At 60.5% G+C, this 14,834-nt stretch overlaps 1 protein-coding gene across 1 annotated transcript in view; it reads right to left on the reverse strand.

Moving 5' to 3' along the window:
* Positions 1-3,805: 3,805 nt before the first annotated feature.
* Positions 3,806-14,834, reverse strand: part of RTN4R (reticulon 4 receptor) — a 34,622-nt gene continuing 23,593 nt past the window's right edge. The window contains exon 4 of the mRNA XM_011959182.1: positions 3,806-5,500. Within this exon, the coding sequence (XP_011814572.1) occupies positions 4,101-5,500 (1,400 nt within the window). The 3' untranslated portion in view covers positions 3,806-4,100. The remainder of the gene's footprint in view (positions 5,501-14,834) is intronic.

Consider the following 14,834-nt stretch of genomic DNA (forward strand, 5'->3'; position numbering starts at 1 on the left):
CCCGGGGGGTGCGCTGAGATACGCCCTGTGCTGACAGTGGTCATTGCACTTTTCCCACCCGGGCCTCACGTGGGGAGCCCTGCCAAGCCCAGGCTGTGGTGTACACAGGGGCTGGGCTGCAGGGCAGGGCTCTGGAGTGGCCTCACCCGGAGCAGGGTGGGAAAAGGAGTCAGCTGGGGTCCAGGCAGGACTAAGGCTAAAGCCACCAGTGAGAAATCTGGGCATGAGGGTGGCCACCAGGCGGGCTCCTTGGGGGAAATTGAGTCGAGGGCTGCGCTTCCTCACTGTGGCCAGAGGTGGCCTGAAGGTCAGCTGACCAGACACAGAGCTGCCTCGGTCACAAGCCCGCCACAGCTCAGTGTGCCACCCCTGAGTGACATCCCTAGGCCGACTGGCACAGTGGAGGGAATTGACACCCAGGGTCTTGTGATGTCCCCGGGCACTGGGATGGAGAAGCAGCGCAGCACTCTGGGGCACAGACACAGTTGGCAGCGAAGGGTCTGCTCCCGCGTGGCCTTGGGTCCAATCCTGCCCCACACGTCGCTTCATGCCTCTGGGCCTCCGTTTCCTCACTGTGCCCTGGGGACATTAGCAGTGTCTTCCAGCAGGGATGTGAGTGTGAGGTGCCCATTCCTCCCCAGGGAGGCTGCCAGCTGCAGGCAGCCTGGCAGTGAGGAGCCCTCACCCCTGCTGCCACCGCAGTGGCCAGCCCCTGGGCCCCAGCTCACACCACAAACACTTGCCTCCCTCTCAACTTGCTTCCGGCATGTTCTCGGTCTCGCTGGACGTTAGTTTACCATCGGTTGCTGAACATTCCGCAGCTTCTATTATTTCAGAACTAATTTAAGGATTAAAAAATAATTCTCCCAATTACTATGCAAAGCCCTGGGCAGCCAAATAAACAGGGGGCAGGTGCTGCCATCCAAGGAAAGGGCCCCCCCTGCAGCCTTGGGCAGACAGCTGTGCAGGGCAGCTGCGGTGCAGCTCAGCCCCCAGGGCTGCAGGGGTGGAGTCGGGGTGGCTGAGAGGGATCCCCGGGAGCAGCCCAGCCTGGGCCCAACATCTGAGGGTTGCTTGCCCCTATCCCCCACCCAGGACGGCTGCAGCCACAGTGAGCCCAGCCCCAGCTGTCACCTCCACCAATTGTGCTGGGTGGTGCTGCCCTGGCTGGGCCTGCAACACAGGGACAGGCTCATGAACTGTGAAGGATTCAGTCCACCGGGCGCCTTGGGGCTGGCCAGGCATCTTTGGACAGGGCCAGGAGAGTCTGTGGTAGACCAGCAGCCCACATGGGGTGGGGGGCCAGGGTTTGATACACTCAAGGCTGATTCACGCAGCTTTAATTAGCTTCCTGCACCTGCTCTGAGGTCTGGGTGATCAAGGCTGGGCACCAGCTGCCACACCCTCACCCCCTGCCTGGTCCAGCACCTGACCTCAGGGGCCCAGCCGGCCAGGGCTGGTCAGGCAGAGCTGGGGAGTGCCGGGGTGGGCGCAGGAAGGAGCTGAGTCCCTGGGCCCTGGTCCAATGCCCCGCCCCCTCCCGGCCCCTCGTCAGCAGCGGCCGGCCGGTGAGCTCATCTCTTCCTGGGCTGTAAATATCACCCAAGTGCTCACGACTCCCAAATGTGTCCTCCAGCCGGGCCCCTCTGCTGAGCTCAGCCTGCACAGCCCACACGACACCCCCGCCCAGATGTCTTCTGGGCCTCGACAAAGCGGCCGCTCCTCTCGGCGCCCCCACCTCAGGGACGCGCGCCCCGCGCCGGCTGCTCAGGGCGGACGCCTGGGAGCCCTGCCTGCCGCCTCCACCCCATGGGAGTGTCCATGCATCCTACTGAGTCCAACTGAAAACTCGTCCACTTCCTTCTGGATCCTCTCACCCCCTTCTCAGGCCTGGTCAGACTGTGCCCAACTCCCCAGCCCTGCCACTGCACAGGCCCCCACTGTGGCCTGGAGGGGAGGGTGCAGAGCCCTGAGGGCAGCTGGTGGTGACAGCCCCGAAGGTGGCCTGAGGGTGACAGGTGCCTGCTTCTTAGTGAGGAGTGGGCCCAGCAGAGGTAATGAACTCCTCGTCCTGGGAGGTGTACAAGCTGAGGCAGGACCTGCTGTCCTTCCACAACCCACTGAGGGCGCCAGCATCCACTGCAGGTGGGTCGCTCAGGTGGGGCTCAAGGCTCTTTGGAAATGGGTGACTTCAGTTTCCTGGCTCTGACTGCAAGGAGCCCCCAGCCTCAGCTGAGAGCCCTACTCCAGATCCAGCAGTTTGGCTGTATCTTCTCAGGCATGACAGGGGCCACTTGGGAGAAAAACTGCATTAATAAAACCCTGCCCATGCCAGTGCCCAGGCACAGCCTGGGAGACTCCTGGGCCTGGTCGTGCGGTTGCAGAGACTGGGGGTGCCAGAGGTGCTGATGGTGGAGCTCCAGGCACAGGGCAGAGACTGCACAAAATCTTGACACCAGGCTGTCCACAGAGAGGCCTCTGCTGGGGCTGCCAACACTCTCCTGGGCCCAGAGGGGCTGCAGAGGTAGCCCTGGGCAAACAGCACCCCACCCCCGCAGGGCTGCCCTGCCTGAGCTGCCCTCAGCTCCGGGGCAAGGCTACTGGCCCTAGAGCTCAGGTGAGCAAAGGGGCAAACTGCAGGTGGAGGTGTGGGCAGCCACTTGGGGGGACCTCAGCACCTATGGGCACAGGCACAGGGTCTCTCAGAAGAGACAGTGCATGTGGGATGATCCTGAGGAGGGTACGGGTCAGACAGGACCACCGCATCCTGACTCTGCCTTGTGCTTGATGGGAGGGGTCTGAGCTCCCGCCTTGGGCCGCAGCACAGGCACAGAGAAGCTGGCGGAGGAGCTGGGGCCTAGGCTGCTAGGCGCGTCCTCCCCCCTTCTTCTCCCTGCTTCTCCTCCCCCCAGGCTTTTGGAGCCCCGGCCGCCCCCACGACCATCTGGCTCCACCAGCAACGCTCCCCCACACCCTCCTCCACGCCACTGTTTTTCTCCCTCTCCCCCTCCCCAGCCACTGCCCTGGTGGGGAGGGGGCCCTTTCCTGGGAAGGCTTCCTAGCCACGTGGCCCTTCCCTTTTGTTTCTGAGTCCTCTTCTGCCCAGGCCGTGGGAAAGTGTGCCTGTGCATATTTCTGCCTGTGCGTATTTTTGCCTGGATGCGTGTGCTGCTCTCGAGTCCATGGTGTGTGCCTGTGTGTGGATATGTGTTCCCTGCCCTGCTGTGTGTGCATGAGTGTATGCATACATGGGTATAGGGACATGCAGACCCACCAGGGCTTGTGTTTGGGGTGTGGGTATGGTGTAAGTGGGGGTGCCCCGGGCACATGCATGTGGGGTCTAGTGTGACCACCGGCAGTGGTATAAGGGTGCATGAAGCCCCCACTGGGCCTTGAGGCCAGGCCCGACCCGCCCAACTGTCCTTAAGGGCCTTCCTCTCCTGTCACCCGCCAGGGGTAGGAACAGGGTCCCTCATCCTCTGCCTCCTCCTGGGGGCTGCCCGGGCAGGCTGACTAGGGTGGAGGGCCCCAGAGCAAATGTCCCCGCAGGGGCTGCTATCTCCAGACCCATGGACCTGGTGTGTGCTCCATCAGCCAGGCTCAGTGACGTCAGCCACCAAGCACGCTCCATCTGTGTGGCTGGGGGGGCAGGGGCACCTGACGTTGGAGCTGTCCCAGGCTGTCCCACCCGTGGTGCCAGGCAACTCCCCTTCTTCTGGGGCCTTGTGATGGGGGAGAGGCTGCCCGTCCAGCGCCCACCCCTGCTTCTCATCGCCCACAGCACCCTAGCCTGAGAGGCCACAGCTTAAGAAAAGAGCTCTTTATTCCACGTCGTCCGATATTTTTACACAAGTAAAATAAAATGCATATCTCTATATACCGCGATCTGGGTGGGAGGCGGCGTTCTGGAACAAACGCTGCCGCCAAACCCTGTAAACATGATGGGGTGGAGATGGGGGTGGCGGGCGGGAGGCGTCCGTCAGGGAGGGCCTGGCCTGGCCTGCCCCACGGGTCGGCCGCCCGGCTGGCTGGCGGCGTGGAGAGAGACCCCGTATGTACAAACACCTGGCTGCTGAGCACGCTCTCGTGTCCGCTGGGGGTCAGCAGGGCCCCAGCACTGTCCAGAGCACCAGTGCCAGGCCCAGGGGGGCGAGGCTGCAGGCGAGGCTGGGCAGGGCACCTGAGCCCTCTGAGTCACCAGTCCCGCCACCCCCGCTGCCTGCCTGGCCCAGACGGCAGTGGCTGCGGGTGCGATTCTTGCGGGAACAGCCTGGCCTCCGGCGAGGGCCTGAGGTTGGGAACCCTGGTGGCTCAGAGCCCTCGGGCCGCACTGCGGTGAGCGGGGGCTCAGCAGAGCCAGGCAGAGCCCCAAAGGGGGAGTCGTTGATGTGCCGTGGGCCAGAGCCGTTGCCTGGGGGGCTGTCACCAGGCGGCACGCGTCCCTTCAGCGCATTGCCTGCCGAAGCCGGTCTCCCAGGCTCCAGTACCGAGGCCTTGTCGGCGGCGTCTGGCTGGCAGCACTTGGGAAGCCCCAGCGGCTCCTCGTTGGTGGCCCTGCCAGTCCAGATGGGATGGTAAGGGCCGGTGGCCACAGCACAGCCCTGCAGGTCATTGGCAGCTAGGCGTTTCAGGTCACGACCAGCCAGGCGTTGCGGGAGGCTGCAGGGCACCTCGGAGGAGGAGCCGCGGAACTTCTGCAGCCAGGCCCAGAGCGGGCGTGCCCGGCAGTCACACACCCAGGGGTTGTCGTTGAGCCTCAGGTACTGCAGGGCACGCAGGGGCGCCAGGGCCTCGGTGGGCAGCGCTGATAGATTGTTGGCAAACAGATAGAGTGTCATGAGGCGGCCAAGGTCACGAAAGGCGTGCGGATGCACGTGGGCCACGCGGTTCTGGTGCAGCAGGAGACGGTCGAGGCTGTGCAGGCCGCGGAAGGCGCGCTCGGGCACGCTGGAGATGCGGTTGCCGTGCAGGAAGAGGTGTGTGAGGTTGCCCAGGTCGCGGAAGGTGTCATCAGGCAGCGCCTGCAGCGCGTTATCCTGCAGGTAGAGGTACTGCAGGGCAGCCAGGCCACGGAACAGGCCCGGACCCAGCTCCTGCAGGCCACAGCGGTCCAGGTGCAGCGTGTGCAGGCGGCCCAGGCCGTGGAAGGTGGCAGGGTCCACAGACCGGAGCTGTGCATTGTCGCTGAGGTCCAGCTGCTCCAGGAGGGCCAGGCCAGTGAAGGCGGCCGCGTCAATTCGGGCCAGCACATTCGAGTGCAGCCACAGGATGGTGAGGTTGCGACAGGCGCGGAAGCTGGCAGCTGGCACATGTGAGATGCGGTTGCCGTGCAGGAAGATGCGCTGGCTGGAGGCAGGGATGCCCGCGGGCACAGCCTGAAGGCCCTGCTGGGGGCAGCTTGTTGTCACCTTGGGCTCATTGTAGCATACACAGGCGCCTGGGCACGGGGCTGCCACCCGCCAGGCCTGCAGCCACAGCACCCATGCCAGCAGCCGGCTCCCTGTTGGCAGAAGACAGAGTGGTTAGCAGGCAGGGCAGGGGTACTGGAGACGTTGGAGGTTTTGCTAGAGCCAGGTGGGCCCTGGGGATTGGGTCTCAGGAAGGCCTGGGGCTAGGTCCAAGATGTGGCCACCACCCTGGGAATCACGGTGTTGGGATCCCTGCTTCACAGGCCTCATGGACGACGCTGGGCTAGAACATGCCTTGGAGTCACACACTCCACCCTGGAAGCCACATCTGCAGACTCCCCATATCACACATCCGGTGCCCACACACCCGGAGCAGCCCACTGGGTTACCAGGGGCACTCACTTGAAGGCCTCCTGGAATGGGCGCTGGCAACTGCAGGCACCTCCTCAGGACTCCGGTGAACACAGAGCCCACACTGCACGAGTCTCCAGGGCTCCCAGTGGGGGTTCCACCCACAGGGCCTAGGAAACACTGCAGTGGGGCTGGGGTCCCTCTGGGTACCTCTGCTATCTCAGAAACAAGCTCCTGGATGCCCAAGGGTGGGGGTGGAGGGCGAGTGTGTCCAGGGCTCGGGAGGAGGAGTCACGTCCCACAACCACCCAGGCAGGCTGCTCCCTCCTCCACACATCCTCCTTTCAAGCACTTCCTGACTTGGCAGGAACCCCTCCTGAAGCCTCCACCCCCTGGCCTCATTCTCTGCTCCATCTCCTCCCTGGGAGGAGTTCGCTCCTCCCCAGCCAACCCCTGCAGTGCCAGCTGCCTGCACCCCTCCCACCCAGATGCCATCAGCAAGGACAGCCTCCCAGTGGGTTCTCCCTCAGCCCCAGGGGCCTGTAAGCCCTCCTCCATTACAGGGCCAGATACACCCGGGGCTTCACCAAGGCCCTGCATGGGCAGTAGTACCTGCTGGGATGCCACATCCAGAGCTGGTCTCACCAGCGGGGTCACCCACTCCGGAGTAAGCTTTCCTGCCTCTCATTCCACCATTGAGCCCCCACCCCTTTCGAATGCTGAAAATTCCTTCTGCCTTCAGGAGTGAGTCTATTAAAATGTGAATCCCCCTGGGAGGGTTATTCCTTATCAGCCAACACTTGAGTTATCAGCAAACACCTGCATTGACAGCTAACACCTTCCTCGGCAGCTGGCTAAGAGCAGGATCCTGCAGACAGGATGCCAGCTAAGTGCTGGGGTTGGAGCCAGGCAGGAGGAATGAGCGGACCACAGGCCAGCTTCCCCAACCCAGAACTGTGACCCCGGGGCCCTCCCACCCGCAAGGGGCCCCTGCCCCACTGGGTCCTGTCTACTTGGGCAGACAGTGCAGATGCCCCAAACACAGAGCCCAGCAAGCCCAGAACGTGCAGTGATCGCTGGGCATGTGCGTCCTCCCAGACTCAGGTTCACAGGTCCTGAGACCCCTTTCCCCACAGCCTGGGGGCCTCCTCTGCCACACTTCCTGCCCCAGGGCCATTTGTTGGCTACTAGGAAAATGGCAGCCCAGGGATGGGGGTCTGGAGGCCCCTCCCTGGGTGGGCTGGGCGAGGAAAGCACCTGGCCTTGGGTTCTCTTTTAAACTGCAGACACCCTCTCTGCTTTCTTCCTATACACTCTTCCTAGGAAGGTGGGGCCTGACCATGCCAGCTCCCCATTGCTGTCTCACCTGCTGTCACCAGAGAGAAAACTGTGCTATGTAAATGGCACTTCCTGTCCTGGGGCCAGGTGGGGTGGAGGCCCCAGGTGCTCTGGGGGCAGGGGCAGGACTCACATTACTGAGCACACCACACCACCGACTGTGGGGGTCACCAACTGAGCCTTGTCATCAACCATACGGTGTGGCTGTACCCACCAAGACTAGCCACCCACGGTGGCCACGCCTGCCACACCACCACTGAGCCACGCCACCATCCCACCACCGTCCTGTGGCTCCAGGCCTGAAGCTGTGGGCTGTCAGTCTGGCTGTGGTCGGGGCTCAGCTCACTCCCCCTGAACCGAGCCCTGTGCTCAGAGATCTCCTCCCTCCTGGAGCTGCTGTGTCCACTCTAAACATGGCCCCAGTGAGAAGCCAGAACTGAGCCACACGGTGGTGTGGGGTCAGGGGAGACAAGGGAGGACATGGGGGAGTGGCCACGTGGCGCTCAGTTCTGCCAGGAAGTGGGTATTGGGCACAAAGACACGGCTTGGTTCCTGCCGAGACAACTGCTTTTCGTAAACCAACTTCTGAGAGTCGGGTGAGGTGGGCTCTCTCCTCACTGCAGCCACGGTAATTGGCTCCAGCCCGGCCCCCCTTGGGGCCTGCCCGCTGGTCTCCATGGCAACCCCTCTGCTGAGCGAGCAGGAGGGGGCATCTTTTTATGAGATAATCAAACCTAACTTTGCAGCATGGGTTTGTCTTCACAGCTGGGGCCCCGGAGTGAGGGAGACCCAGCCAGGTGGTGGGAGGGCATCCTCTGACCCCACCCCAGGGGGCCAGACCTGTGACTCACCGGCCTCCTCCTTGTCCCCATGGTGGACTGCAGCCCCTCACAACCCCAAAAGACCTCCCTGGCCCGTGGCCCCTGACCTGTTCCCTGGGCTCTGCAGCCTCAAGGCCACAAGGTCTCTCTGGCCCTCTATCTGCCTTTCTCTCTCTTCTATCTGCCCGGCCAACTCTAACAGGATACTCTACTGTCCTTCTGGAGACAGCCCGGCCTCCCTGCCTGCCATTACCCCACTTTCCACTCTCACCCAGTCTCACCCTGGTCCCAATTCTCACAGATCATCTAGTATGAGCTCTGTCCTTCCTGCCCCCTGTATATGGGGTGAGCAACCAGCCCTGCCACGGCCCCAGCTCTCACAGAGAAACCATGGAGAGTGTGCCTGTCCACCGTCCCCACCCAGGACGGCTCTGCGGCCACCTGAGCCTGTGAGGGCCCCAGCGGGCTCTCCTCCGTGTCCAAGCTGCACATAAACTGGCACATCTGTGCCTCTCCCACCCTCCCAGGCCAATTTGCATCTCTTCTTTCCTCCAGGGTCTCGTCCTGGGACCCCCCGGAGGATGGCCCTGCTGGCTGTCAGGGCTGGGTTATAGCTGGGAGCTCCTGTCTCAGCCCAGGCCTGGCTCCAGAGCCAGGTCTGGGGAGGGCTGGCTCTCCTGCCTGGAAGGCTCTGAGCTTTCCCAGGGGGGACAGTGACCGGATGCTGACCCAGGGCCTCTCCCTGCAGCAGCCAGACTGGGCAGGGCAGGACCCAGGATTACCAGGCTGAAGGCCTAGGAGGCTGGGCAGCAAACAGTCCAGGACGTGTCCCCCTGACGGGAGCAACAGGCGGCCCAGGTGGGCACCTGCACCATCAGCTCCGCTGAATGGAGGGCTGTTCACGTTCACCACAGGAGGGAGTGAGGAAGGAGGAGGAAGGGGGAGGGTGAGGACGATGGCAGGAGCAGAGGTGAGGGGTGGAGAAAGGGGATGGGGAGGTGGCGGTGAGAGGTTCTGGGGATGCGCCCAGCTGGCGGGCAGGCAGGCGGCTGCTGAGGTCAGCAGCTCACCCCAGCAGCCCAGGTAGCTAAGCCAAGCCGAGTAGGGATGGCCTTCTTCATGTCGTCCCTGGTCCCAACTGTTCCTGGGGCCCCGCCCACCTCCATGCCCTGCCAAGCCTGGGTTGAGGTCCCACAGGGATGCCTCTGCTTCTGCCCAGTGAGGCCAGGAGGCAGCACAGGGCAGGCAGCTGTGGAGGCCCCGAGCACCGGCTTTCATCGCACACAGCTCGGTGCCTTCAGGCCCCGATGCTGCCCCTGAGCTGTGATCACCGGAGGGTCCCATCACCTGCTATAAAAAGATGTGAGTCAGCAATACATTTACAGATTAGGAAACTGAGGCAGTGAGTGGTTAAGCCCTGCCCTGCTCCCACCCCAGACTACCCAGGTGGAGAGGTGGCCAAGGGAGATAGTCACAGTGCTGCCCAGAGGGACCACGAGGAGTGTCCTGCCCAAGCATGAAGGATGGTGGCCTGGCTAGTAATGGGGGAGGGTATGGAGGGGCTGGGCTGCAGGCCACGTGCAGAGGGGCAGGCAGCGTGCTCCTGTGCCAAGGGTGGCTGGGAGGGGAATCACCAGGGAGGTTCTGAGCTGCTGCTTCCCAGGGCTGGGGTAAGAGGCTGCAGAGGGCTGGGGCTGGGGGTGGGGCCAGCTGTAGCACAGCCGGGACAGCAGTCAGCTCAGGATCCTCTTAGACACCAGCCATGTCCCCGTGAGGCGGTCACGTCACAGACCACAGTTATGAGGCAGAACAGGAGGCCACAGCTCAGTGCACCAAGGCCAGAAATAGCTCTGGGCGGGGGTGGTGGGCCTGTGTCATCCCCACACCACAGAGGGTCAGGGCACCCCTCCCACGCCTGCTCCCCACTCCTGGCCCTCCACCACTGACTCACTCCCCCCGCCCCCCACCCATCTGTCCCCCAATCCTCGCTTGTTTCTCACATGCACACCCACCCGCCATCCATCCTCAGGCCCACAGACACGTGCAGGGGCAGCCAGAATTCCCATGGCGTTTCCTGTGCCCTTCCAGGGCTCCGGGTGCTGGGGCAGGAGGTTGGCAGCAGCTCCTGGTGGGGGCAGTCTGCCCTTGAGGGGTCCTGAATCTCCTAGGGAAGTGGGTACCAGCCCCTGTTGCCCTGGCTCTGGCCCCTGCTCCTTGTTAATCTTGGCTGCGGTGCCGGGGTAGGCAGTTGAGGTCAATACCAGGCAAGGACACCTGCCATGGTGAGAGGGCACTGGGCCCAGACTGAAGCAGCTCCAGGCCTAGCTAGCTACATGCTGTGGAGGAAACTGAGGCCCAGTGTGGGAGCCTTCGGGACTGGCCTCCTGAGTGTGCCTGGTGCTCCCTCTTTGGCTCCACGCCTTGCCCTGGCCAGCAGGGCTTATCCCTGCCCCATTATGCTGGGCTCACCGGAGACGACGAGATGTGGGTGGGTCCAGGGCCAGCAGCCAGGCCATGGGCTGGGCCCTTCAGTCCAGCAAATTCTCTTGGAGGGGGTGTCAAGTTTATTGACCCATTTTACAGATGAGGAACATGAGAACTGGTGTGGGTATAATCAATAGCAAACACCATCAAAGGTCAAATCCAGTCATATGCTACTTAAAAGAAACGTGCCTGAAAGTACATAAAATCTTATAATTAAATATATTGTCAGACAAATAATAACAAGTAAAGCAGGAGAAGCCACAGCCCCGGGGGCTAGCGGGGCTCCCAGCCTCATGGCCCCAGGGGTGTTGAAAGGTCTTGCTGGGCAGTAAAGGCTCAGCCACCCCCGCTCCTAACCTGAGCTCCACAGTCCTGTTTCCAGCCAGCAGGGCACCCTGAGAGGGTACACCTTTCAAGTCAAAGACCCTGAAGCTAGCAGAGGATGGCCTGGCCCAGGTGAGAGCTGGCAGCACTGGATGGCACCCTCACCCCAAGGACACATCAATGTGGGCCACAATGTGCAAGATCATCTACTCCCTTGGCCCTCCCTCTGTCCCTTGGCAAGGTGTGAAGTGGCCCCTGTCGCAGGTGCTGTGCGGAGTGCTGCCCACACGAGACCAGGCCGAGGAGCCAGGTTCCAGGCACTCACGGTCCAGGGCCAGCTGACCACGGGTGGCCACCCTGCTGCACGACAGGTGCCCTATGGGAGGGTTAGGAGCCACAGAGGCCTGAGCTGGCCCCAGGCAGCATGAGGATGTTGGCAGGAGCCCAGGAGCCCACTGCCAGCCAAAGGGTCTTGGCAGAGCTCCTAGTGGGCAGGATCCTTGGCCTGGCACCTAGGCCTCAAGGATTCATGTTTGGTCAAGGCTGGGCTGCCTGTGTGGAGGGCTCCAGAACCTTGCCCCATCCAGCCCACACACCCCTCACTGGAGGTGCACCCTCCTCGGCTCCCACCCCAGTGAGCCCCACACTGGGGGTCCCTGGGGGCTCTGCCCAGTGGAGGCCTCACCCAGCCCAGGGCACAGCCAGTATTCCCTTGCCCCACAGGAGGCTAGAGCCCACCCTGCTCCTCCACACTCTATCAGGAGCCAACAAACACCCGCTGCCTAATTATCTGGAGAATTCTGTCTCCACCAAGGGCTCATCTTGGTCCCGCAGTTAATTCAATCCAGCAGCCACAGCGAGCTGAGTCCCCAGAGGACGCTAATGAGGAAGTGGCCGGTAGCTGGCATGCTCCCACCCTGGGGATGCACCCTGAGCCAGGCCTGGGCCCAGCATTGCCATACACCTGCCTCCCAGACCCATCTGCCTGCCTGATCCTGCCCAGTACCTGGTGCCTAGCCCTCCATTCCCATGGGCTAGCATCCAGACCTAAGCCCCAGCCCTCCCATACTCCCCCAGGGCCCTAAATCTGCTGCACGCACAAGGCTGACCACTGCCTGTGAGCCCAGAGTGTTGGCCTTGACAGGGCAGGAGGAAGTACAAGAGCACATGCTCAGGGTGCACGAGCCAGAAGCACAGACTCAGTGCATGCAATGGGGACCCCTGGGGGTGCACACAATAGGCATGCATGCTGGAAACACACAATCAGAGCCCCCAGGCTGGTCAGGGCTCAGGCAGAGTCCACTGAGCAGTAGAGGGTTGCTGGGATGTGAGCCCCTCCCAGGAGCCAGGGCCCGGCTGGAGGGTCTGCACGCCACTGCAGCAAAGGAAGACGGGTGGGCACATCCCCATGCGTTCTCTCGCCCTCGGCACTTGTAAAACATGATCAACCAGGCAGGCGAGCGGCCTCTGCCCGAGCAGAATTTATTCTGCTGTGAAAAGACACGTGTGGGTCCTGAGGCTCTTGCCGGCTCGTTCTCAGCAGCCTCAGATCAGCCTCAGTCAGCAGGAGAGCAGCTGGACAGGCTCCCATTGGAGCCATCCCAGGGACCGCCCAGCCCTTCACATTAGAAACTGAGCTGGGGGCAGCAGCTGGCCCATGGCACAGGAGCAGTGCCTGGTAAGACCATGGACAAGCCCAGGCAGGCAGGGCCAGTGGGATCCAGCGCTCCCCAGGGGATGAGGGGTCCAAGAGGTGGCAGAGGATCCTCCCCAGCCTGGGACGCTCCCATTGGAATTCCTCCAGTTGAGGCCAGAGCTCCGTGTCCGGGGGCTGGAGTGGAACCCTTTTCAGAGCCGACGGGCCTTGGCCTCCTGTTCTACTGGCACCTGGCAAACTGGCCCAAGGGCTGGCTGCTGCTTCTGTAAAGGATGTGTTATTGGCGGCCAGCCACACCTATGTGTTCACGCATTGTCCATGGCTGCTTTCCCGTGACAACAGCAGAGCTGAGTTGTTATGACACACTGTGTGGCCCACAAAGCTGGAATTATTTAGTATCACACCATTCACATCAACAGTTTGCCAACCTGGTTTGTGAGCAAGCCGAGTGTGGAGGCTGCCACCTTCACCCTCACAATGGCCCCAGCAGTTCACTCAGACCCCCACCTAATGAAAAGGAAACCAAGGGTCAGAGAAGACCACGGTCCTGCTGAAGTCACATAGCCAGGTGAAAACAGCCTAGTAACTTCAGTGCAAGCTCAGCTCTGTGGAGACCTGGGCAAGGTCAGCATCGCATGGAGGCCTAGGGTGAGGGGTTCTAGGCAAAAAGGAGACTCAGAAATACCGAAATACTCTGCAGGTCAAAAGAAAAATATCATTTTTGTAAAGAGGCTGTCAGGAGGCTCACAGTCAAACGTGCATAAAATAGGACAACTTAACACAAATAAGTTGGGAGGGGTGGCTCACACAGCCTCCTGAGTAGCTGGGATTACATACACACACACACACACACACACACACACACACAAAGAGAACAGAATGGTGGTAAGGAGAGGGGAACAGCAGAGGAAGTGCTGAATGACACAGTCCGACTTGGGAGGAAAGGACTTGGGTGGTACTTCAGAGGAGACAAATCCAGTGCAGGTAGTTTTGAGCAGGGCGGTGGTTTAACTGAGGTGGGGGTTCTCTGGGGACAGGGCCTCTCCATGCCAGTCCACCCACCCTGGAACCCTGCAAAGGCTGGGCCAAGGCCCCTCCCTGCACCTTGTATCAGGGACTCTGGCCAGGTCACACCAAGGTGGTTTATGACCCATTAACATCAAGCTGCCTCCCTGGGTGGACAGGACCTGGAAAGAGGTGACTGGGGCAAATCCATGCCAATGTACTTCCCAGGACATGAGGATTCCAGACTCTGTGAAAGGGATCTTCACAGTTAAGAACAAAGAAATATTAAAGATGAGAACACTTGGTCCAGGAAACAAAAGAGGAAAGGGTGTGCAGTTCCTCCTTGCAAACAGGATGCCCTGGACCACCCTCCACGGCCTCAGGCCTGGTTGCTCCTGCAGACCCATGGCCAAGATTGTGAAGGAAAACTAGGCTGCGGAGGCATTTTCTGTCCTTGTTATCATCATTGTAAACATACTTATCATCACCATCACCATCCTATCATCATCACCATCATCACCATTATCACCATTACCATCCTCATCACCATCACCATCATCACTGTCACCACCACTATCATCATCACCATCCTCATCACCATCATCACCATTCTCATCACCATGATCACCATCACTATCATCATCACCATCCTCATAACCTCATCACCATTCTCATCACCATGATCACCATCACTATCATCATCACCTCATCACCATAATCACCATCCTCAACACCATCATCACCATTACCATCATCACCATCACTATCATCATCACCATCCTCATCACCATCATCACCATCCTCAACACCATCATCACCATCACTATCATCATCACCATCCTCATCATCACCATCCTCAACACCATCATCACCATCACTATCACCATCACTATCATCATCACCATCCTCAACACCATCACCATCCTATCATCATCACCATCCTCATTACCATCCTCACCACCACTATCACCATCATCATCATCATCACCATCATCATTATTACCATTACCATCCTCATCACCATCATCACCATCACTGTCACCACCACTATCATCACCATCCTCATCACCATCATCACCATCCTCAACACCATCATAACCATCACTATCACCATCACTATCATCATCACCATCCTCAAAACCATTATTACCATTACCATCATCACCATCACTATCATCATCATCACCATCCTCATCCTCATCACCATCACCATCCTCAACACCATTACCATTACCATCATCACCATCACTATCATCATCACTATCATCATCACCATCCTCATCATCACTATCCTCAACACCATCATCACCATCACTATCACCATCATCACCATCACTATCACCATCACCATCATCACCATCCTCAACACCATCATCACCATCACTATCACCATCACTATCATCATCACCGTCCTCATCACCACCATCACCATCACTATCACCATCA

Source organism: Colobus angolensis, unplaced genomic scaffold (assembly GCF_000951035.1).
Source record: "Colobus angolensis palliatus isolate OR3802 unplaced genomic scaffold, Cang.pa_1.0 Scaffold484, whole genome shotgun sequence".
Taxonomy (NCBI): domain Eukaryota; kingdom Metazoa; phylum Chordata; class Mammalia; order Primates; family Cercopithecidae; genus Colobus; species Colobus angolensis.